We start from the raw sequence: 24979 nt of genomic DNA, 5'->3' as shown, positions 1-24979 counted from the left end.
TTTTAAAATAAATTTATTTGTTTATTTATTTTTGGCTGTGTTGGGTCTTCATTGCTGTGCACGGGCTTCCTCTAGTTGCAGCGAGCAGGGGCTACTCTTTGTTGTGGTGCGCGGGCTTCTCATTGCAGTGGCTTCTTTTGTAGAGCACGGGCTCTAGGCGTGCGGGCTTCAGTAGTTGTGGCTCGTGGGTTCAGTAGTTGTGGCTCACGGGCTCTAGAGTGCAGGCAAGTGGTTGTGGCGCACGGACTTAGTTGCTCCGCGGCATGTGGGATCTTCCCGAGACAGGGCTTGAACCCATGTCCCCTGCATTGGCAGGCGGATTCTCAACCCTTGCGCCACCAGGGGAGTCCTATATTGAATTTTTATAAATAAGTTTTTGCTTTGGTAGCAAGAGACCTCAGCCACCTTAAACTTAAAACTTGGGCTAAACCTAATTTTGGCAACAAACACCAAATCGATTAAAAAAACACACACAGAATTTTGACTGTTTTTGATCCTGGTGAAGCAGAGCATAACTCCTGGTTTTTCTCCTTGACTCAAGACTAAGAATTATCATAAAGACAAGGAGATCAGTACCAGGGGTGCTTTTTCAGCAAATTCATTCTCCCAAATTCAGAACTTCCTTTTAGTATATCAATATGTACCTATGACTTATGTCTCTAAACCCTTTTTTGAATATATTTATATTTTAGGTTGTTTGTGGTAATAAAAAGGATTTCCTTTAATTACCCTAAAATTACCCCCTCTATACATCAGAGTTTGCCCTCTTCCCTGTCATTCTAGATAAGCAGCTTTTCTGAAGATTTTCCAGATCCTTCATGTCTTCCTGCGGGGTGTGTATCTAAACAGGCACATGGCCCTCCAGATGCCTCTGCCACTGACTTTGAGGAAAGGGAAGACACTCTGCTGTGTCCATTTTTAAACTGTTGCTATGTTCTGGCGTTCAAAATGTTCAAAAATTCCTGGCATTTTTGAAAAAGAAATACCCTCTAAGAAACTGACTGAGTTGAAAAGCAGTTTTTGTTAGCAGAAAGGCAGTGTGACTGTTATCAGACCTTAGCAGGGTGACAAAGGTGTCACTTGCATGCTAAATAGCCTACAGAAGCACAGGGCAGGGATCCAGACCAAAGGGGAAGGAGGAAATGGACCATTGTTGAGCTTCATGAATCATTCTAAGTGATTTACACTCTAACTTTATGATATAGCAGCGTTTAAGTTCTCCATAATTAGGAGAAATTATCAAAAGGCCAGAAAATAAAGTAGCCTTTCAAGATCATAGTTGTTAAGTAGCAGAGCAAAAATTCAAACACAGATATGTTTTATACCCAGTCATGCTCCTTTCTTTATATGACACAACAAAAGTTTTGATTACCTGCTGTGTGCCGCCCACTGTGCTGGAAACTCAAAGGTGAGTAAGATACAGTCTTTGTTCTGAAGGATATTTGATTCTATTCAAGAGAGATAGATACATGAACAAATGCAGTTAAGTATATGAGTCTGTTTGTTCTTGTCTTTGAATTTCCGATCAGTTTAAATAGATGGGCAGGAAAAATCCATTCTGGCAAAATTTTAGATCTAAGGCAAGTCATCAGTTAGGGATGGAAGTTACGTGCAACAGTAACAGTAACAGAGACCTTAGCCCCTGAAGCACCTGTTTACCTTCATTGCTGCTCTTCAATCTTCCTGGCTTCAATGGGACCTGAGAATTTCTATGCGAAGGAAAGGATAAAACCTGTTTATCAAACACTCTATTAAGTTAAATAAGTATCCACTGCTGTGGCAACAATCTAAATAAAAGTCAGTAGCGTCTGACAAACCTAGGAAAATGTCTGTCTTCAATTCTTGTTTGAAAATGTATCTCATCTCTTTTTACTTTTTCTTTAGAGTAGTGTCTGATTACCTTTTATGTCCCTCACAACCCCACATATTAGGTGCTATAAAAATGCTTGTTAATCATCCTCACATCAGCTGTGACAGGGTTCAATGATCAATGTGCCATTGAGTGACAATTATTCTGAAAAGCCTTAGAGTTACTTATGGTCCCAAGAAGCAGAACTGGTTAACTCGATCACTAGATAGATAATGATACTCTGTACTTTCTTTACTCTTTAGGAACATAATCTCATTTTACCAAACTCCCATCTTAGTAAGACTGCTGTATCTATCACAGCACTAGTTGCTGATTGCTTGCTGAACATTTGTAGAATATTTGTTGAAAGAATGAATGAATGAATAATCATTTTATTTTCAGTACATTCAAGTGATACCCAATGTTGATGAAAATAATCTGTAAACAATCTACAATAGGAATAGAAAAGAGTTTTATTTGAGGACTATAGCCTGGAAGACAGCCTCTCAGATAACTCTGAGGAACTGATCTGAAAAAGCATGGTTTTCAGCACAGTTTTATATGTTGTCAGAACAAAGAACATTAAACAAGTCAGGGATATGTTCCTTCAAGGTTTGAAAAAAAAAAAAAAACAGATTAGCATGTACACAGCAAGTCAGTATGGCCTTGGCACCTGGAAAGGGAGTCTTATCATCGAAGGAGAACCAGCATTGGCCTCCCAGGAAGAGAGGCATTTAATCGTTACTTTTAACATGGATATTCTTTACTTCTGGTGCCCTTTACTTAATAATTAAAGCAGGTGTAAAATGTATGTTTGACAGGCCACAAACAGGCAATTTTAGCTGGCATAAAATTCAAGTTAACTCATGTATAAGCTAGAATGACTTACCCATACCTCAGTATGTGGAAATATCTTTTACCCCCAGGAATCCCATAATGGCTTTATTATTTTTTAGCACAATTTTGTGCCTAGGTACTGAGACTACTTGGATATTGTTTATGAAATGATGAAAACAGCAACAATAACAATTGCCATTGATTCATCCCAACCCTGGGCCTGGAAGTGGCATTTGTTATCTCATATAATCTTCACAGTAACCCTAGGAAGTAGGTACTTACATTACCCCTGTTTTACACATGAGAATTCTGAGGCTTTAAGGGATTAAGTAATTTGCCCAAAGTCATGCAGCTAGTAAGTGTTTGCACCTATTTTCAAATCCAGGTCTGCTCTTCTCCAAAACCCACAGGGTTGATTAGTGAGAATTAAGGCATGCATTTTCCCCCACCCTCTTGATTTCTATAAAGCAAATGTTATTCTATGTATAGATCCAGACATTAAAATTACACACCATAACATATCTTCTACTATGTAAAATCCAACTAAGATGACCCTTTGACAGGGTGCTTTTAACAGGGTATTTCATGTCTATTAATCTCTAAACTCTGTTCTATTAACCCACTATCAGTCATCTCTTTATAACTCAAAGGTTAATAGGCCAGCATCCACTTCTAATTTATTAATGTATGGTGTGGGTGTGTGAGCCAAAGGCCGAATTAAATCAACCGTCAGCTTCACTTTTTCAAAAAACCAAAATCACAGTGCTGTGTCTGGCTAATGAACTGCCAACATCTCATTTTAAGTGAGTTTACATTTCAATTTGAGAAAACTTAAAATATGAAAATATTTGTAAATGGATTCCCAAGGTAAAAAAAACATGCAATTCTAAAAGCAGTCTTATTCTTTATTTTATTTTTTAATTGTTGGTTTTTGTTTTGTTTTTGCTTGGAATATGTCTTGAGAATTAGCAGTGAATTGGAAACAATTTTTTAAGTCAAGATATGAAACAGCACAGAGCTCCTGTCCTTTACTTTTTCAGTCCATGTGGTTTCTACTAAAAATGTTACTCTACACTTGAAGGGTCATACCCTCCTTTGAAATATCTAATTTCACCTGAGCTTTTTTGGAATTCGAGAGAGTACTGGTTTTGAGTCTTACATTTTTATCTGCAAAAGGACTAAAGATACATCTAGAATTGAGCACTATAAACAAGAAAGCCTAGATGCATTAAACTCCATAGGTACTTACAAATGTCAAGAAATGGCCTGTTTTCAGATCTTGCCTTTGATGATATAAATAAAATAATTATGTTTTATCAAATGCTTGCTATGTGCTTTGCAATGTGTGATTTCTTTAACAATTACTCTCACTAAACCTTAGTTTTCTCATCTGTAAAATGAAAATAATAGTAGCACCTACCTCATAGAGTGATTTGAAGCTACCTAAGATCACATGGCTAAAAAACAGAAGAGCTGGGATTCGATTACAGGTATATCTAACCTTAAAAGCCCAAGCTCCTAACCACTATAATATGGAATAGTGGGCATGGACAGCATATGTATGGATGCTTCCACACCTCAAAGTTCTTCCCCATGACCTTAATTGACTATTTCATGACAGGGGTAGAGCTGTTTCCTTGTGACCTTATTTATACTATCTGACCAGATACCTGTTTAGAAGTAGTTTGAGCCATTCTCAGTTAAGACAGAATTTGTTTTATTAATTTTCTTTTATAGAATCTGTTTGAACCTACAGTTAGCAAAGTGAAACTTGGCATGATTTATGGGGAGGAGCCCAGGAAGGTGCTTTGCAAATACCCAAGTTGAAGCTGTTTTCCATTTAGCTGCTCCGCAAATATTACCTATTGATTCACATCCAGAGCCTCTCATATTTCTCCAACATCTTTCTCTCTTGATCCCTGCAAGGAATCTTTTTTTTTTTTTTTTAACATCTTTATTGGGGTATAATTGCTTTACAATGGTGTGTTAGTTTCTGCTGTACAACAAAGTAAATCAGCTATATGTATACATATATCCCCATATCCTCTCCTGCTGGAGACTCCCTACCACCCTCCCTATCCCATCACTCTAGGTCGTCACAAAACACCGAGCTGATCTCCCTGTGCTAAGCAGCAGCTTACCCCGAACCGTCCATTTTACATTTGGTAGTGTATATATGTCAATACTACTCTCTCACTTCATCCCAGCTTCCCCTTCCCCCTGACCGTGTTCTCAACTCTGTTCTCTACGTCTGTGTCTTTATTCCTGCCCTGCCACTGTTTTCATCAGTACCGTTTTTTTTAAGATTCCATATATACGCATTAACATATGGTATTTGTTTTTCTTTTCCTGACTTACTTCACTCTGTATGACAGACTCTAGGTCCATCCACCTCATTACAAATAACTCAATTTCTTTTCTTTTTATGGCTGAGTAATATTCCGTTGTATATATGTGCCACATCTTCTTTATCCATTCATTTGTCAATGGACACTTAGGTTGCTTCCATGTCCTGGCTATTGTAAATAGTGCTGCAATGAACATTGTCGTACATGACACTTTTTGAATTATGGTTTTCTCAGGGTATATGCCCAGTAGTGGGATTGCTGGGTCATATGTTAGTTCTATTTTTAGTTTCTTAAGGAACCTCCATACGGTTCCCATAGTGGCTGTATCAATTTACATTCCCACCAACAGTGCAAGAGGGTTCCCTTTTCTCCACACCCTCTCCAGCATTTATTGTTTCCAGATATTTTGATGATGGCCATTCTGACTGGTATGAGGTGATACCTCATTGTAGTTTTGATTTGCATTTCTCTAATGATTAGTGATGTTGAGCATCATTTCATGCGTTTGTTGTCCATCTGTATGTCTTCTTTGGAGAAATGTCTATTTAGGTTTTCTGCCTATTTTTGGATTGGGTTGTGTGTTTTTTTGATATTGAGCTGCATGAGCTGCTTGTATATTTTGAAGATTAATCCTTTGTCAGTTACTTCATTTGAAAGTATTTTCTCGCATTCTGAGGGTTGTCTTTTCATCTTGTTTATGGTTTCCTTTACTGTGCAATAGCTTTTAAGTTTCATTAGGTCCCATTTGTTTATTTTTGGTTTTATTTCCATTACTCTAGGAAGTGCATCAAACAGGATCTTGCTGTGATTTATGTCATAGAGTGTTATGCCTATATTTTTCTCTAAGAGTTTTATAGTGTCTTGCCTTACATTTAGGTCTTTAATCCATTTTGAGTTTATTTTTGTGTATGGTGTTAGGAAGTGTTCTAATTTCATTCTTTTACATGTAGCTGTCCAGTTTTCCCAGCATCACTTATTGAAGAGGCTGTCTTTTCTCCATTGTTTATTCTTGCCTCCTTTGTCAAAGATAAGGTGACCATAGGTGCATGGGTTTATTTATGAGCTTTCTATCCTGTTCCATTGATCTATATTTCTATTTTGGTGACAGTACCATAATGTCTTGATTACTGTAGCTTTGTAGTATAGTCTGAAGTCAGGGAGCCTGATTCCTCCAGCTCCATTTTTCTTTCTCAAGATTGCTTTGGCTCTTCAGGGTCTTTTCTGTTTCCATACAAATTGTAAAATTTCTTGTTGTAGTTCTGTGAAAAATGCCATTGGTAGTTTGATAGGGATTGTATTGAATTTGTTGATTGCTTCGGGTAGTATAATCATTTTCACAATGTTGATTCTTCCAATCCAAGAACATGGTATATCTCTCCATCTGTTTGTATCATCTTTGATTTCTTTCATCAGTGTCTTATAGTTTTCTGCATACAGGTCTTTTGCCTCCTTAGGTAGGTTTATTCCTAGGTATTTTAATTTTTTTTGTTGTTGCAATGGTAAATGGGAGTGTTTCCTTAATTTCTCTTTCTGATTTTTTTGTTTTTAGTGTATAGGTATGCAAGAGATTTCTGTGCATTAATTTTGTATCCTGCTACTTTAACAAATTCATTGATTAGCTCTAGTAGTTTTCTGATAGCATCTTCAGGATTCTCTATGTATAGTATCATGTCATCTGCAAACAGTGACAGTTTTACTTCTTTTCTGATTTGGATTCCTTTTATTTCTTTTTCTTCTCTGATTGCTGTGGCTAAAGCTTCCAAAACTATGTTGAATAATAGCGGTGATAGTGGGCACCCTTGTCTTGTTCCTGATCTTAGTGGAAATGGTTTCAGTTTTTCACCATTGAGAATGATGTTGGCTGTGGGTTTAATGTGTCATTTAAAACTTGTGTTTCCTTGGGCTTCCCTGGTGGCGCAGTGGTTGAGAGTCCACCTGCTGATGCAGGAGACATGGGTTCGTGCCCCAGTCTGGGAAGATCTCACATGCCGCAGAGCGGCTGCGCCCGTGAGCCATGGCCGCTGGGCCTGTGCGTCCGGAGCCTGTACTCTGCAACGGGAGAGGCCACAACAGTGAGAGGCCCGCGTACAGCAAAAAGAAAAAAAAAACAATAAAAAAAACTTGTGTTTCCTTATTTATTTTCATTTGGGTTGATCTGTCTGTTGGTGTAAGTGGGATGTTAAATCCACTACTATTATTGTCTTACTGTTGATTTCCCCTTTTGGTTGTATTGATTTCCCCTTTTATGGTTGTTAGCATTTCCCTTATGTATTGAGGTGCTCCTATGTTGGATGCATAAATATTTACAATTGTTATATCTTCTTCTTGGATTGATCTCTTGATCATTATGTAGTGTCCTTCCTTGTCTCTTAAAATAGTCTTTATTTTAGAGTCAGTTTTTCTGATATGAATCTTGCTACTCCAACTTTCTTTTGATTTCCATTTGCATGGAATATCTTTTTCCCTCACTTTCAGTCTGTATGTGTCCCTAGATCTGAAGTGGGTCTCTTGTAGACCGCATATATGCAGGTCTTGTTTTTGTATCCATTCAGTCAGTCTGTGTCTTTTGGTTGGAGCATTTAATTCATTTACATTTAAGGTAATATTTGATATGTATGTTTCTATTACCATTTTCTTAATTGTTTTGAGTTTGTTTTTATAGGTCTTTTTCTTGTCTTTTGTTTCCTTTCTAGAGAAGTTCTTTTAGCATTTGTTGTAAAGCTGGTTTGGTGGTGCTGAATTCTCTTAACTTTTGCTTGTCTGTGAAGCTTTTGATTTCTCTGTCAAATCTGAATGAGATCCTTGCTGGGTAGAGTAATTTTTGTTGTAGTTTTTTCCCCTTCATCACTTTAAATATATCTTGCCACTCCCTTCTGGCTTGCTGAGTTTCTGCTGAAAGATCAGCTGTTAACCTTATGGAGATTCCCTTGTATGTTATTTCTTGCTTTTCCCTTGCTGCTTTTAATATTTTTTCTTTGTGTTTAATTTTTGTTAGTTTGATCAATATGAGTCTTGACATGTTTCTCCTTGGGTTTATCCTGTATGAGACTCTCTGCACTTCCTGAACTTGATTGACTATTTCCTTTCCCATGTTAGGTAAGTTTTCAACTAAAATCTCTTCAAATATTTTCTCAGACCCTTTCTTTTTCTCTTTTTCTGGGATGCCTATAATTCGAATGTTGGTTCACTTAACATTGTCCCAGAAGCCTCTGAGACTGTCCTCCATTCTTTTCATTCCTTTTTCTTTATTCTGCTCTGTGGCAGTTATTTCCACCATTCTATCTTACAGCTCATTTATCCGTTCTCCTGCCTCAGTTATGCTATTGATTCTGTCTAGAGTATTTTTAATTTTAGCTATTGTGTTGTTCATTACTGTTTGTTTGCTCTTTAGTTCTTCTAGGTCCTTGTTAAACATTTCTTGTATTTTCTCTATTCTATTTCCAAGATCATCTTTACTATCATTACTCTGAGTTCTTTTTCAGGTAGTTTGCCGATTTCTTCTTCATTTTTTTGATCTTGTGGGTTTTTATCTTGCTCCTTTGCCTGCAAGATATTTCTCTGTCTTCTCATTTTGTCTGATTTACAGTATTTGAGGTCTCCTTTCCCTAGGCTGCAGGTTCATAGTTCCTCTTCCTGCTTTTCTCTTCCCGCAGTGGAGAGGTTGGTCCAGTGGCTTGTGTAGGCCTCCTGATGGGAGGGACTGGTACCTGTGTTCTGGTGGGTGGAGCTGAGTCTTTCCCTCTGCTGAGCAGGGCTATGTCAGGTGGTGTGTTTTGGGGTGTCTGTGACCTTAGTATGACTTTAGGTAGTCTGTGTGCTGATGGGTGGGTTTGTGTTCCTGTCTTTTGTGTTTTGTATGAAGCATACAGTGCTGGGAACTGCTGGCATTTGGGTGGAACAGGGTCTTGGATTCAGATAGAGGCCTCCGTGAGAGCTCTTGGCGATTAATCTTCCCTGGGGCCAGGAATTCTCTAGTGGTCCAGCTTCCTGGACTCACTGCTCCCACCCCAAAGCCTCAGACCCAACTTCCAGTCGAGGAACCAAGACCCTGCAAGTCACTCATTCCCACAATAAAGGGGATTTAAAAAAAGAAAGACTACCAAAACCCCAGACAAATGGTAAAAAGTAAAATCAAACAAAAACAGAAGCAAGGAAACACACACACATACAAAAGAAATAAAAATAGAACCAAATAAAACAAAAAGCAAAGAACAACCAGACAAATAGAGGAACTCAAAGGCGAAATCAAACAATTAGGATCAAAACTAACAAAACCACAAAACCAAAGCAGTGTGCCAACTGAAGAATAAAGTAAGGAAACAGAACCGATAAAAAGGATTAAAAAATAATAATAAAATAAAAATGGAAAAAACACAAGACAACAGAAAAGCAAAGTAGAAATGGAAATATTTTTAAAATAAATAATATATTAAGGAAAAAGAAGAAGAATAAAAATAAGGGAAAAGAACACAGAACAACAGAAAAGCAAAGTAAAAATAGAAATATATATTTAAGAAAGTTATAAAACATGAAGATCCCAAAAGACTAAATTAAAAAAAAAACTAAAACAATAACAACAACAAACAAAAAAAGAAAAAAAAAGAAACAAACAAAAAAGCCAGAACCAACAACAGAATGAATGAAAACATGATAAAATTCTTAGTAATAATTATGTTTCCCTGGGGTCTCCACTGTAAGTGTCCTTGCACATGCAGTGAGACACAGCCCACCTCTGCCTCTCCAAGAGGCCCTCCTCTGCCTCTGGGCTGGTCTCTGGACCTGCTGTGGGCCCTGTGGGAACCACTCAGACTCTGATTGGGCCCAATTCCTCAGTGTGCTTGCCCCCAAAGTCCACAGCTGCCAGAGCTAGACTGTTTTCATTTGTGGGAACACTCATTGTCTACTCAGATATTCCATAGACACAGGGTCTACCTAGCTGATCACGGGGATTTAATCTGCAGCTTGAACAGCTGATGGAAAGATTTTTGATCTTCTTCCTTAGTCACGCTGTTCCTGAGGTTCAGCTTTGGTTTTATCCCCACCTCTCCCTGTGGTCCACCCACAGGAGTCTGGTCCTGAGGCTGCCTTGGAGCTCTTGGGTCTGCCCCTGTGAGGACGGGGTGCAGAGGTGGTATGGCTGCTTGGATCACAGGACCCCTGGTGGCACCAAATGCACAGGGAAGCTGGTGGCCACGGGCACAAGAGATATGGCCCAGTGAGGGCCTTTTCTGGTGCTCAGCATAAGGCGTGTGAGGGCCAGCCCTGAGAAGGCTTCTTTTATTGGTGCCGGTGTGTGGGGAGAGAGAGGTTACAGTAGCGGCTCCTCCCCCTGCAATAGCGCCCTGTTTCCATGGCAGTCCAGTCTTCCTCCATAGGTATTCCCTGCTGCGGATTTCCTCCCTTCTGTCCCCTCAGTTTGTCTCCCCACAGCCAACAGCAGTTCTCGCTCCAGGTCTATTCTCCAATCCCCACAATCCAGCTCCCAGCCCCCTTGAACACCTGTGAACACACATCCCAGTCTGGGGCACATAGGGCTGTGGTACAGACCACCTGTATATTTCTCACTGTGTCCCATCTGCTGTAGATCGGCCGCTTCACCCTCTTCTGACAGCCTCAAATGCTTTTCCCTTCTGTCCCAATTGATTTCCCTGTTGGAGTGGGGGTTTCCCTGAATTCGGGAATCTCTCCTCTGCTTCAGCTCCCTTGCCCCGAGGTGCATGTCCCATCCCACTTCCTCTCCTCCTCCTTCTCCCTCCTTTTTTTCATCCTACCCAGTTATTCAGGGATCTTTATAGTCCCTTCTGGTGTTGAAGGTTTTCTGCTAGTTTTCAGCTGGTATTCTGTGAGAATTGTTGCATCTATAGGTGTATTCCTGATGCATCGTGGGGAGAGATGAACTGCATGTCCTCCTACTCCTCTGCTATCTTAACTCCCCCTGCAAGGAATCTTTTTATCCTACAACACAATGGTGGCTTCAAGATGGAGGAGACAACCAATTCTGAACCTACAAAGCTGGCTTTAAGAGTAAACTCTGCCATGGAGGCAGTGACCTCAAGGGACCTTAGTTTTGTTTTGTTTTGTTTTTCGGTACACGGGCCTCTCACTGTTGTGGCCTCTCCTGTTGTGGAGCACAGGCTCCGGACACGCAGGCTCAGCGACCATGGCTCATGGGCCCAGCCACTCCGCGACATGTGGGATCCTCACGGACCGGGGCATGAACCTGTGTCCCCTGCATGGGCAGGCGGACTCTCAACCACTGCGCCACCAGGGAAGCCCGGGACCTTAGTTTTTTGATGTGCAAAATGGGACTAGTATTTCTCTGGCTTGCCTCCCAGTTCTTCATAGATCAAAATAGAGAAGCATTCTACAAAAAGACAAAGTGGCATAATTCTTACAGGCAAAGGGTTTAGAGCAAAACAGGGTTACATTTAAAGCCTCATTTTGATACTTGGTGGCTGCATGATCTTGAACATATTATTTAACCTAAGGGATCAAGGTAACTGTGAAGATTAAATGATATGATCCACTTGGAATGCAACAAGTTCTAACTAATAGGTTTTCTTTATTAACATTGGGTTATAAATGGCCTTATTTCAATGTAAGAGAATAAAGAGGAAGGAAATATCAAAGACCTGAATGAATGCATGGTGTATGTAAGTTCAAAATGAGTTTTTGGTGTTTAAATATGATCTGTACTCTCTAAATCCTCCCAAAATACCATTAGTTCATCAGCAGTAAATTACAGTGAAAGCATTTTCATTAAATTTCCTTTTCTCCAAAGAAGAATCTCAATTTGCAGACTTTATATTAGATCTTGTCTTTTGACCCTGTGTTTGGTACATAAAATTCCTCGGTAAAAATTTAGTAAATAGATAAGTGATATATGTTTGCTTTTGTCTAGCAAATATATATTATATGCCTAGCTGATGAAGTTATGAACATAAGAGATATAGGTACGCAACATAGTATGAGCATGCTGTGGGAAATGTTGCTTACTTTATATTTCTCCTGAATCAGTAGATGAGTTTGGCACAGTGCAGTACTTTTTGATAACTTTGGTTATGTTTTAGACAAATTTCCTCTTTCAGAATATAAAGAAAATCTTTATTGTGCTAAGATATTTCAGAGATCGCTCAGCAGAACAGCAATTGAAGATGTTAAAAGAATAGTAAACCTAAAAATAGAGTTTTTTTCCTCTACAGACCATCAAATCACTGATAAATTCTGCAGCATAACATAGTAAAATTTGCTACTTCTACATTATTGTTTTTTGCTTTGCTTTGTCTTTCCTAGAATGACTACAAAAAACTGTCAATGCAGTGCAAAGATTTTGTTGTTGGACTCCTCGATCTGTGCAGAAATACCGAAGAAGTAGAGGCCATTCTGAATGGGGATGTTGAAATACACCACAGTGGTGGAGATCACGGTCGTCCAAATCTCAGCCGTTTAAAACTTGCCATTAAATATGACGTAAAAAAAGTAAGGTCAGGCCTGAAGCCCCTTTTACATTATTTCAGTTTTTATTGGTGCTAAATCAGGATGAAGGGTTGGCATAATTAGATTGAGCTGGTTTTTTCTAATTAATTGCACTAGGTAGGTTCTCTAACAATTCTAAGTGCCTGGTTGTGAGGCATTTAACCTACACTAATGCCAGTCTTTAAAACCTAGACTTGTTTATGCAGCGATTGACACTTTCTTTTACTTAACTAATGATACAAAAATGACTTTGTGTGTTCAAACTACAAGGCATTTGTTATAGGATAGGAACATCATTATTTAAGACCCAACTCGGTTTTCCCATTTGTTAATATATTCCAATTCCAGACCAATGACTTCTATTCCTTCTTTAGAGCATTTGAATCTCCTTCATCTTTATTTGTGGAGTATTTTTATTTCTGTCTTCATGTGGTGCCCCCTATCCTTGACTGCTTTCTTAGGTTATGTAAGATATCTTTAAAAAAACAGTTTTTAAAGGTAGGTTTTCTAATAAAAGTAACATAGACTTATGGTAAGCTTTCAAACAATATAGACATTCCATCTTTCTATCTTCTCAATTCTTAACAGAGAGTGGTTAATCAATATTATATTTCTCTCCATAAGTTTATACCTTGGACATCTTCACATATCAGTAAATAAACATCCACTTAATCTTTTCAAAGGCTGCATATCGTTATGTTTATTTATATTGTTATGTTCATTTAGTCAGTTTACTATTTAAGGATGTTTATTATTTTCTTTATTTTTTTTGTTATTTCAAAACATTTGCTAAATTTCCCTTCAAAAAATGTACACCAGTTTACACATGTCAACAGTATGTGAGAGGGATTATTTCTTCCACTCATAATGGGTATTATTATTTTTTTATTTTTTAAAAATAGATCTTTATTGGAGTATAATTACTTCACAATACTGTGTTAGTTTCTGTTGCACAACAAAGCGAATCAGCCATATGCATACACATGTCCCCATATCCCCTCCCCCTTGAGCCTCCCTCCCATCCTCCCTATCCCACCACTCTAGGTCATCGCAAAGCACCGAGCTGATCCCCCTGTGCTACATAATGGGTATTATTAAACCTTACCATTCTGAGAAGACAAACATTGTATCTTGATTTAATTATCTTGCAGGTTAACCATCCTTAAGAAACATTTTTAGTTCCTTTATATAACCTGTCCTTTGTCTAATTTTTAATATTCTTTACCAATTGTTATTTTGAGTTGTTGCTTTTTGTATATTAAATAATGCAGCTCTCTGTCATACGTAGGGTTCATTTGTAAGCAATAAATATGTAAGAATAAAAAATTCTGAAAAATTAAGAGTGAAATTTAATTATAAAGTTTTCTTAATTGAAAGAGTTTATGGTGCAGGAATAAAAAGAAATATCAGTAGAATAGAATAGGCAGTCCAGAAAAAGACCCATATGCAAATGGGAGCCTAGTATAAAATAAGTTTAGCATTTTAGGTCAGTGCAGAAAAGGTCATATACTTTAAAAAAAAAGTATTTAGACATCTGATCTAGCAGGATCTTTATATCACTCCTTCTAGATGGAAAAAACATATAATCATAAAAGTCCTTTTGTAAAATATTGATGAATCATTTTCCAATGTTAAATTTCCAAAATTTGTTTGTGCTTTGAAAGAAAACCCATTAGTCATAAAGCAAAAGTTGGAATCTTTGAATTTATGTAATACATATTAGAACCCCCTGCCATCTTGCTTAATACCTGCCCGCTAGATATTTTACATTTGTTCTTTAATTCTAACAATATTTTTCATGGGCAAGAACAGAACATAATATTAGAATGCAAGAAAAGAGTTTATGCTGAATCTTTAAGCAAGCTGTTAAATGTTTTGTCACTCCCCTGCTAGTTTGTAGCTCATCCAAACTGTCAACAGCAGCTTCTGTCCATATGGTATGAGAACCTTTCCGGTTTGCGGCAGCAGACCACGGCAGTCAAGTTTCTTGTGGTCCTCGCCGTTGCCATCGGACTGCCTTTCCTGGCTCTCATTTACTGGTTTGCTCCATGCAGCAAGGTATGTCTGTGAAGCCTGCACCTCTGTTATCTCCTAGTAGTGTATCTGGTTTATATATCAGAGCCAGTTAAGCAAAGAAAATTCTATTTCCCAAATAAAAATTTCAGGGAAGTCAGAGTTGGGTTTAAATAATCTTATTGTTTTTAATATTATAAAAATAACATATATTTGCTATAAGAAATAATGAAAGCAATGGAAAGAGAAAATTCACCTGTAATATTACCACTGTTAATATGCGAAAGAAAAACTCAGTATATTTCCTATTTGTCTTCTCTCTAGTTACACCTATGCATATATTTTTACATTTTTGATGAGGTATGCATTGAGCAGATATCTCAAATAACACCCTAAAAGAACATGTTTTCTTTTGTTATTTCTCCTCTGGCAAACCTTGAGATGAAAGATTTTGTTTTGTATTTATTTTAGCAAATATGACCAGATAAATCTTAATATAAATAAAAGGCAATTGTGTAAATATTACTATAATGCTTGTTTCAATGAAGACTATTTGTTTTAAGGACAGAATACATTGTAACCTGACAACAAAGATAGCCTGTTTTTTGGGGTTTTTTTGTTTTTGGCAAACTCTGCCCAGGATTTGATGAAACTAATTTGTTCAGATGGACCTAGCCTTTCATTAGTGTGACAGAAGAAGTTTGGAAAATGTTGACCTGTCATTCTGTTAACAGGCATAGAGATTTGTCTGCCCTGCATTGCCAACAATCTTATTCTGCATGTTTTTGAAGCCACATTTCTGGAATTGTCAAAGTTTCAACTCTTAGAGTCAGACTGAAATAACTCTAAAGCTATGTGGCTGAAATGTCTGCTGGACCATCTATTTATGTGCCATGTCGATATGCCAGTTGAATCACTTGCTGTTGTTAAATCTGGGCATGACTCATTTTCAAATATTTGTAACATGTGGGTACAAAGACATATATCACCATTACCTACATATTTTCTTCTTATTATTACTTAGTCATATATTTGGTGCTTTAACCTTACAGGAATGTTATTAAGTGGCTTATGGTAGGAAGCTGGTGCAAAGCCTTACATAGTGGGAACTTCATAATTACTTCCATTGATGATGATAGGAACTGCTGGAAACTTGGCATTTTCTCCTGAGGGTAAAATCTGTCGTTATAAATGTTTTTCCCTTAAATATATAAGGCCAAAAGTTGGACTTATAGATTTATAAATAAATTATAAAGGAGGAAAATAAAATGAAAATAGTGATATTTACTAGAATTAGAAATTTATAGCATGGATTTTTTTCTAGAAAGTTAAGATTTTTCTTTTCTTCCTTTTTTCATAGGAATGACAGATTCCACTTTGAAAAAAGAATTAATTCTCCTTACTAGAACATAAGCTACATCTATGTATGTAGTCTCTGTTCTGCTTCTACTTCAGAGATTTAACCTGAATTAAAAGTGGGGGAAGTGGGGGGGGTTCGGAATTATCCTTGTTATTACTCTGTGATCAGTTAAATTATAATCTCTCTTCTAAGGTGAATAATTGTGCCTCCCCATATCCAGTGAGTTCAAAAGCATAATGCCTTCCAGAGTGTTTGGTGTTTTGACAGACTAGTTTTGGCAGTCCTTAGAGTTGCACATTTCTTAAATTTTGATTGAATCCTAATTAACCTGATTTCCTTCACTATTTCTTCTTTCCTGGCCATGTTTCTTTCTGGTATGTTTTCCACCCTCGTTTATGAACCCTGAGGCAAATAATCAAATTAAAAGGACACTGTCAAGGACACTGTATTTTTTTTCATATGTAAAATCTATTTTACTGTTATTTAATGTTTGAAGCATGATGATAAAATCTATTTTACATTTTTCCTTTTGGTAATATATATAAATATTATTTACAGTTTAGAGAATTGATTTTTTTAAACAGGGGGGAGATTGCTCAAGCTATATTGATGCTTTTATTTAAAATATTATTTAAAATATTAAAAAATTCCAAAGCATCCATGAAAATTAAGCGAGATCAAATTGCAGGCATATGCACCTTGACAGAGTCCTTGTTTCTATTTAAAGTTTGGTTTTCTTTCCTCAAGTCTGCTCTTTTCTTCAAGAAATTCTTTTTGTCCTTACTTGTTCTCTTTTTCCACCATAACCCAAATGTGTTTTATACTCATTATAGTAAAAATAGGTCATGCTGTGATTTCAAATCATTTTGGCTTAAGCTATCTTCAACATTTTCTGCTACTATTGGTATTTGATAGTTATTTGATCATCAGTAAATACTTAAAAAGAGTATGATATAATATTTAAAAGCAGGTATTTCTTTCAGTGCTTACTTTCAGTCATTTTTCCAGGTACATCAGTTTTTCACCTTGTTCAATTTTTCTTTACAGTTATTTTTTAGAAATCTGTTTACGTCACAAAATATATAGATGACAAATTTTACTAAAATGAATAACTCATTTCAGTTCCTAAAGTCCATTGAGTGGTACCAGAATCTCCTTTAGTTTAAAGAGAAACACAACTCTCAGTGATTTGTAATAAGAAATAGAAGATATGATTATCCAAACACACCACTTTAGTTTCCTGTCAACCATCTTTTTGTTTATGTGTTTGTTTTTTTAAATTTTATTTATGTATTATTATTTTTTAAACATCTTTATTGGTGTATAATTGCTTTACAATGGTGTGTTAGTTTCTGCTTTATAACAAAGTGAATCAGCTATACATATATTCCCATATATCCTCCCTCTTGTGTCTCCCTCCCACCCTCCCTATCCCACCCCTCTAGGTGGTCACAAAGCACCGAGCTGATCTCCCTGTGCTATGCGGCTGCTTCCCACTAGCTCTGTATTTTACGTTTGGTAGTATATATTTACTAAGCAACAAAAGTACCTGGTTTGAGTCTCTTCTCTCCCTTCTGAATAAAATAAAGGAGTCATATTGTGTAAGAACCAGGAACCCAGGGAAGAAGGAAGGTGAGGCAGGTCAGGAGTGAGGGGCAGATCAGATACCATGCCCTGAATAACTGAACGTTGACTTTAGATGTGTCCAGACAGCTGAACTCAAGTTCCAGACCTCTCAAGCTTGAGGCACACTCTAATGTGGGTAGCTTTATTCTCACCTCGTTTTATGTCTCCAGCCTTTTCTCTTCTCCTTCTCCTATTTTAATTTGTGCTCTCTTGAGTTTTTCGTAATTCTGTATTTTGAAGGCCGCCTCTGATTCTCTCCTGAACAAAACAGGGAATAAATAAGTTTTCCATAGATTTTACTACTAATAGTCAATGCCCCAATCCCAGTTTTCCACAACAGTCAAATAAACTGAGAACTTTAAAAAATTGGTTTAATATTTATAATAATAGCTCTTTTCACCAGGAAGATATTGAACCTTGCAATAAATGATTAAATAAATCTTGTACACTTGATTAAATCTTATATAAAACATGATTAAATAGCCATGATTACAATAAATTGCATATAAAGCAAATGTAGAATTAAAATTGTATATGTGGCACACCATAGAAAAAGAAATTAAAGTCGCATTAATGTTCAGTTTTTAATAGTCCATATTTTTTTAGAAAACATTGCTAAGGACAATAGGCAAGAGAAAAATCAAGCCTACTTTCTCTCCCATTTGTTTTAACTTTATTTGAGAGTTCTATTTAAACAAGATCTTAAAAAAACACAGAAAGTACTCTTTGATTCAATCTAATGAGCATTTACTTATGGAAGTATGGTTTTTGGACAACGTTTTTACAGCAACCTTTTACAAAGTAACCTTGGATTGGGGCTGCAATATATCTAACTGTATAGATCCATTGGCTTAAAACTAGATAGATAGAGCGGTTGATCTATTGATCTAGATAAACACACGCACACACACACACACACACGCACACACACACACACACACACACATGCATGCACGCACATACACACCCTGATATTCTGCCTGACCTAAGATTCTAAATATCAAGAGAGAAGGGACTAAACTATGTGATTCATCCTAGCTCTAACTTTTATGATTTTGAAAACCATATAGACAGATAAAGTGTGTAGGAACAGAGAACATTGATTGCATTCCTTCCATTACAGCATTTAGCTTTTTAAAATCTTAGAACCGTTTGTTCTCTAAGAATTTACATATATATGTACTTCAATGAGAAAATATGAACTTGTTTTGTAAACCAAATAGAAACATTAACTCAAACAAGTATGCCTGGGTTCAGATTCCAGCTCTACCACTTATAAGCTGTGTGACCTTTAAGCTAGTTTCTGGACCTCACTTCCTCAGTTTCTTCATCCATAAAATGGGCATTTCAGCAGCATATACCGCTTTATATTGTAATTATATCATGGAATTAACAGGGTAAAGCACTTAAAACAGTACATAAAAGTACTGGCCAAGTGTTGATGGTATTATTATTAATTTTTACATTTTTCTGTAATAATAAACTCGTTTGAAAAGCTGTTGAAAGCTATTGGCCCTCTCCTAAGAAAAAATTCTTGCATACTTGTATTTGAGTTTTGTTAACCATTACAGGGGATACACAGAGCCCTTGAGACACATCCTGGGCACACACCATCCCTCTGCCCCAGCTAGGATTCGTGCATCTCAGATGGAAATGATTCCTGTACTATAGATGCAAAAGAGCTTTTATTGTCTCCATATTTCATATGAAGAATCTGACTTTCACATAATTTAGGAAATTCACTCATTGCTACTCAGCTAATGAGGGAATGAAACTGGAACCTGAACCTAAAATGCGTTGGTTATGTGACCAGAGATGTATGTAATTGCCAATCTGCATTTCTTACCACACTGATGCAATTCTAGCCAAAAAACCCCACAAAACTTTTTTTTAAATCTTTTCCCGAAGCCTATGAACAGCAAATATAAAGTGATTTCCAATAGGCTTCTGCAAATATAAAAAACGGTTTGAAGACCCTACAGCCACCCTTACAAACTGCTCCCATTGAGTCTCCGTTTCCAGCCTCTGCACCTGAGACCCACCCCCTACTCGGTTTCCGTCGCCTGGGCCAGCTCCAGTGAATTCATCCATTCTTCCTCAAACCTCCCTTCCCAACGCGAGACCAAATGTTTTAACCTTTTGCTCCTATCCCATATTTAAAGATTTAGAGACGTTAAAAAAAAAAAAAAAAAAGACACTTGGACTTTTTTCAATCCAGTGTCATTCCAGGACATCTTTCCAGTACGTGATGGGAACTGCCTTGCTGTCCTGTCCTGGGCTGGGAGTTCTCTTCTTGGTACTCCTGACTCTTACTCCATTTACAGCATCACTTGAAGCCTGATTTGCACCCATGTCAGTGAAATGCATATGAGGACAACAAGCAGACAAACATCAACCAAGGGTGTATACACTGTAAAGCAGATTCAGGTTAATATTTTCATTGCTGCTTCCTCAATACTTCACACCCACTAAATTAGTTTTCTTTTTATGAGTAATGGTGATACTATGCTCTGCCTTTTGTCATTATTATATTCATAAAATATTTTGTCAGTAATATCTTAAGAACTTAAATATCATTTAATAGAAATTAATTTATTTAACTATCAATCCAGAATATCAGCATATGTAGCTGAGCAACATGACCAAAATTTTATATCAGCATAAGGAATTATTTTTCTATTATTAGTTATATAAAGGTACATAATTATCTTAGGAGAAGATTGGAGTGCACAGATATTTATTCTTGTGTATACGCATGTGTGTTTTGCAAAATGTACAGAACAAAGCTAAGATTTTCTTTTGGTGTGTGTTGTGGCAGATGGGGAAGATAATGCGTGGCCCATTCATGAAGTTTGTAGCACATGCAGCCTCCTTCACTATTTTTCTGGGGCTACTAGTCATGAATGCAGCAGACAGATTTGAAGGCACCAAACTCCTTCCTAATGAAACCAGCACAGATAATGCAAAACAGCTGTTCAGGATGAAAACCTCCTGCTTCTCATGGATGGAGATGCTCATTATTTCCTGGGTAATAGGTAAAGACTGATTTTTCTGTCATCACTTATTTTTACAGCCTTAGCAGTAGGACTGAATGACACTGATTCCTTCACACATCAGTTATACAGATGTATACAGCATGATACAATGCTCCACATAGCATGTTTTTTTGTTGTTGTTTTTAAAGCACAGTTATCTTGGGTTCATTATCAGTACCACAGTCTTCTCACATGTCACAAGCTTTTTATATTTCTAAGAAAAAGTCAGGAAGAAAATGAACAGGATAGTATGAATCAAACCCTGCCAGTGACGAAAAACTGCCATTCATGTTTTAGGAGAGCTGTGACTTCAAGTTTAAAAATAACCATATGATTTTATGTTGCAATTTAATAGGAACTGAAGGTAGTAGCCACTCACATCTATTGAACATTTGTTATGTACCAAGAACTGTTCAAATCACTTTACATACATCATATCACACACTCTGTGCCTTAGTGGTCCAATCTGTCATATAATAATGTATACACTACAGCATTAATGTGAAGATTAAGTAATTTGCTTTAGATCTCCCAGATGTTAAGTGAAACAGAGGGAATGTGGTCTTAATTACTATGCTATTTATCTTTAGAATCACTCATCCATATGGCTTGTCATTAAATATAATGCAAATGAAAGATATTTCAATTGGATATTTATGAATGAATAAAGTCAGTAGCTATTACCTACCTAATAGCTGTCTAACAAAGTGCCCTCATTAGATAATGAGGATACTGAAGTGAATGAAATGCCGTCTTTATAGTCAAGGAAGTTAAGTCTGGGGGGAGGGGACAGGTCAATAAGTAAGTCAATAAAGAAAACCTATGTGACACATACTGTAACTGAGGAGCTATTAGGGTGTTATGAACACACATGGATTGGGCATCTAAATCTGAATGGGGTGGGGTGTGAATGGGGCGAAGGAGGCCTCCCTGAACAGTATGTTCAATCTGAAACTTTGAAGATAAGGACATGTTAATCCTACAGAGTGTTTATGGGGAGTAAGGACACTACGAGGCATGGATGCAAAATGTTAGATGCAAAGGTGTGACTTCATGCATAGTCACGGCCTTATGAAGATTGCTGAAACTTTATCCACAGCCTGGCTTCTCCCAGGGGTTGCAAGGTCGACAGCTGACACCTCATTTGCAAAGCCATGTGTTAGGTCCAGCTATAATGCAGGTTCACTTATGGATGTGGGTGATGGGAGATAAGGGTGGTGACATGGCCAGAGGATGATTTTCAGCTGTTGGTGATGTGATCCATCACATTTTAGAAAGATCACAGTGGTTGTGAGGTAGAGGGTGGCTTTGGGGAGGAGTGAGTGTGGAGGCTGAGAGACAATTGAAGTGATCCCTGTGAGGAACATGGTGCCAGAAGTCAGGGCGTGGGGAAAGGAGTTGAGAGCTTCTTAAAAGATACGCTTCAAAGAACTTGGTGATGTATTGTACATGGAAAGGGAGAACTGTGGATTCTGCCTTGGATTACTAGGTAATTACTAGGTAATTACTAGACTGCAAGTCTCTAGGAGGAAGAATATAGAGGGAAGATCATGCTTGAGACTGGGAGAATGAAAAGCTGGTAGGTAAGTTTGGGTTGTGATTGACTTTGAAGTGCCCATGGGATTTCCAGTTGAAGATGTCCACTAAAATGCAACCCCTGGGAGAAGCCAGGCTGTGGATAAAGTTTCAGCAATCTTCATAAGGCCCTGATTATGCATGAAGTCACCTAGAGTGTAATGTGGAGAGTGTCATGAGAAGAAGGCCCAAGGAATCTTCATACAAAACCATTGGTAGCCCATAAGCTTGGTTCTCTTCCAGTGGTCTGGAGAAGCATCTGCAGTCAGTTTTATATCACTTATAGGGCAGGGGATGTCTTCTTGGCTTCCTCATACTGGGGCTGATAGGATGATCCATTGAAATACTACAAAGCACTATACAAATTACCATATGATCGTTTTAAATGCATATGAGGTAATCCAACAGCATTGAGAGTTATTCAAAACTTCTGAATCTCTTCATTTCCTGGAAATGTTCCAAGGAGAAATATAGTGTCTTAACATGTGAATTGCATCACTAAAGTAAACCTTAGATAAAGAAGAGTTTGATTTTCCACTTTTTCTTTTCGAATTTAATTGATATTTACCTTATAACATAATGCTATAAGAAATAAATTACATTTCACTTTGAATATTTGATTTAAAATAAGAATAATCATTTGGACATTGCCTTTACCTCAAGCTAAGAGCCTATATGTTATAGGTTTTGTTTTATGTTAGTATGTTTAAAGTACATATTACAGCACTTGGCACATAGGAAACGTTTAATAAATTTCAGATAACTATGATTACTATTAAACTCTTCATTAAGAGTTCATGTGTTTTATATGGAAGTGCTATTTCCTACTGAAAACATATTAAGCAAGATATAACACTTCAGTTCAAGATTAAACTTTGAAAACATTAAATTTTATGTAAGAGGATTAAATACAATGAATGCGCATTTTATTCTTTATCAAAAATAATTGACTCTCCTCATACTAATATTTTAATATAAACATTGGAAGTTTTTCCTTTTTCACTTGGAAGCCTAAACCAAGAATGTTAACTTTTAATTTTATGAATAAAAGCCATTTCCTTGGAACAACTGGCTGGATAACCTTTACGGTTGAGATTCAGAGATGATCTCAGAGCATTCATTTAAAGGGAAGACAAGGAACAACTCAGAATGGACAGCTGATACTTTGTAGCATATGTTAGACTCCTGGTTCAATTTCTGACACTGGTATTTATTTTTCTTTTTGAAGTTATTCTTGAAAGACAGTTGCTGTACTTTCTGGAAATATTAATAAGAAGTCGACTAGTTAGGTCAAGATGCTAGTTGGCTTGAGGGAAAAGACTGACATTATTGGTCACAGAAAGCAAATTTATATAATTTTTAGTAGACAAAATGTTGAAAGGCTGGATGATGGAATTGACATTCCAGGAGATCTTGACAAGGCTGAAGGGCAAGCTGAAACCAATGAGAAGTGTAGCAGGAACACAGGGAGGGGGGAGACACGCTTGATGACGCTTCACCTAAGGAGCACTTTTTAACTTAACATCCAGTGTGAGCTGCTGAGGAAGCAAATGCAATGCTGGGTTGACCCTTCAACAGAAGGAGAGGACTACAGGCAAGGGCCGTAATTACATTCCTGCTCCACACTCTGGCCACATCCCATCTGCAGGCAATTGGCAAACTAGGGAGCATCCCAAATTGAAAGCAACCAGAAAAGGGAGTGGCTCTTCCAGGGAACAGCACTTGTGGGAACTGCGGAAGCTTACTCTGGAGGGTGGAGGTAGGGCAGAACCCTGGGATTGTGGAACCTGAAGTTTAGTTATTTGGAGGGCCCCATTTAGAGAAAAAGAAGACAAAACAGAGCCCTAGGAGGAGCCTGGGCAGATAAGACATCTTGAAGTTTAAATTTTATGAGCTTTGTGGGAAACCTGCCTCTGCTGTAGAAGCATAGATTTAATGAGTGTGCAGGTGTTTGTGCTTTGTTTTATTCTGTTTTGCTTTAAGAAATTTAAAGGCAGAGAGAGCAGACTCATTCTCTTCTCTCAAGGGCAGAATTAGCACTAACAGGTCCACAGTGAAGGGATGCTTCCTAAAAAGTCAACAATGGGATGAGCCGTCTTCAGAAGTAGTCATTCAGGACGAATTCAAGAAGAGGCTCAACCCTGCGGAGAAGTCCCCTGCTTGCTGGAGAAGTTGGACTAGATGGGGGATTTCAATCTATGCTTGGCAGCTCCTGGGGGTCCACAGGGGAAATAAGACGGGAACTCTTCCTTCAAACAGAAGAGTTCGTTCTATCTATTTTATTTTTTAAGCTTTGGTGAGATATCATTTTTTACCAAAAACTGTACATCTTAAAGAGAGAGAAGATGGAGAAGTGGGAGGAAGAAGGAGAGAAGTTTTGAAAACAACTAAACGATATGAATTTAAACCGCCCTTTAATTCCTATTCTTCAGTTACTCTAAACTACCCTTTTGTCCTATTGAGGAAGCTGGCAGGAATCCAGGGACCACAAAAAAAGGCTGCCCTCAGATTTTTTTCACCCCTGCTCATAGTTGTGTGCATGCACGTATGTGTTCATGAGTGTACACATGTAGTGTGTCCTGTTTTAAATCTGATCCACTAAAGTATATATGAATTCAATTCTAGTCTCCTCTGAATTTTGAGTAATTCCAAATAAGTAAGTTGTGGGCTACAGTGAATGATCATTTTGAGAAAAGCACATAGTAAGCTGTTGGAAGAGTGGAGACCATGGCTTTTGTAAACCCCTGAAGGGCTCTACAGTCATTCACATGGCAGGTTGTGATAAAGGTTCATGACAAATGTGGGGACTTGGGGAAGGTGCTTGGTAGGAGGAAGGGGAGAAGATTAATTTCAGCTAGGG

The 24979-nt window shown here is 37.5% G+C and overlaps 1 protein-coding gene across 5 annotated transcripts in view; it reads left to right on the top strand.

The window, feature by feature from the left end:
• The window catches only part of TRPC6 (transient receptor potential cation channel subfamily C member 6), a 116458-nt gene that overhangs the window by 72936 nt on the left and 18543 nt on the right, over positions 1–24979 (top strand). For 4 of the 5 annotated variants that reach the window (XM_027087750.1, XM_027087752.1, XM_027087753.1 and 1 more), the window contains exons 3-5: positions 12328–12513; positions 14404–14568; positions 20328–20544. In XM_027087750.1, coding sequence (XP_026943551.1) covers positions 12328–12513; positions 14404–14568; positions 20328–20544 — 568 coding nt within the window. The remainder of the gene's footprint in view (positions 1–12327; positions 12514–14403; positions 14569–20327; positions 20545–24979) is intronic. The other variant, XM_027087751.1, reaches the window with a different exon arrangement.

Source organism: Aethalodelphis obliquidens, unplaced genomic scaffold (assembly GCF_003676395.1).
Source record: "Aethalodelphis obliquidens isolate GAN/ISIS:26980383/991018 unplaced genomic scaffold, ASM367639v1 scaffold60, whole genome shotgun sequence".
NCBI classification, from domain to species: Eukaryota; Metazoa; Chordata; class Mammalia; order Artiodactyla; family Delphinidae; genus Aethalodelphis; species Aethalodelphis obliquidens.
This window is presented reverse-complemented; position numbering and strand designations above follow the sequence as displayed.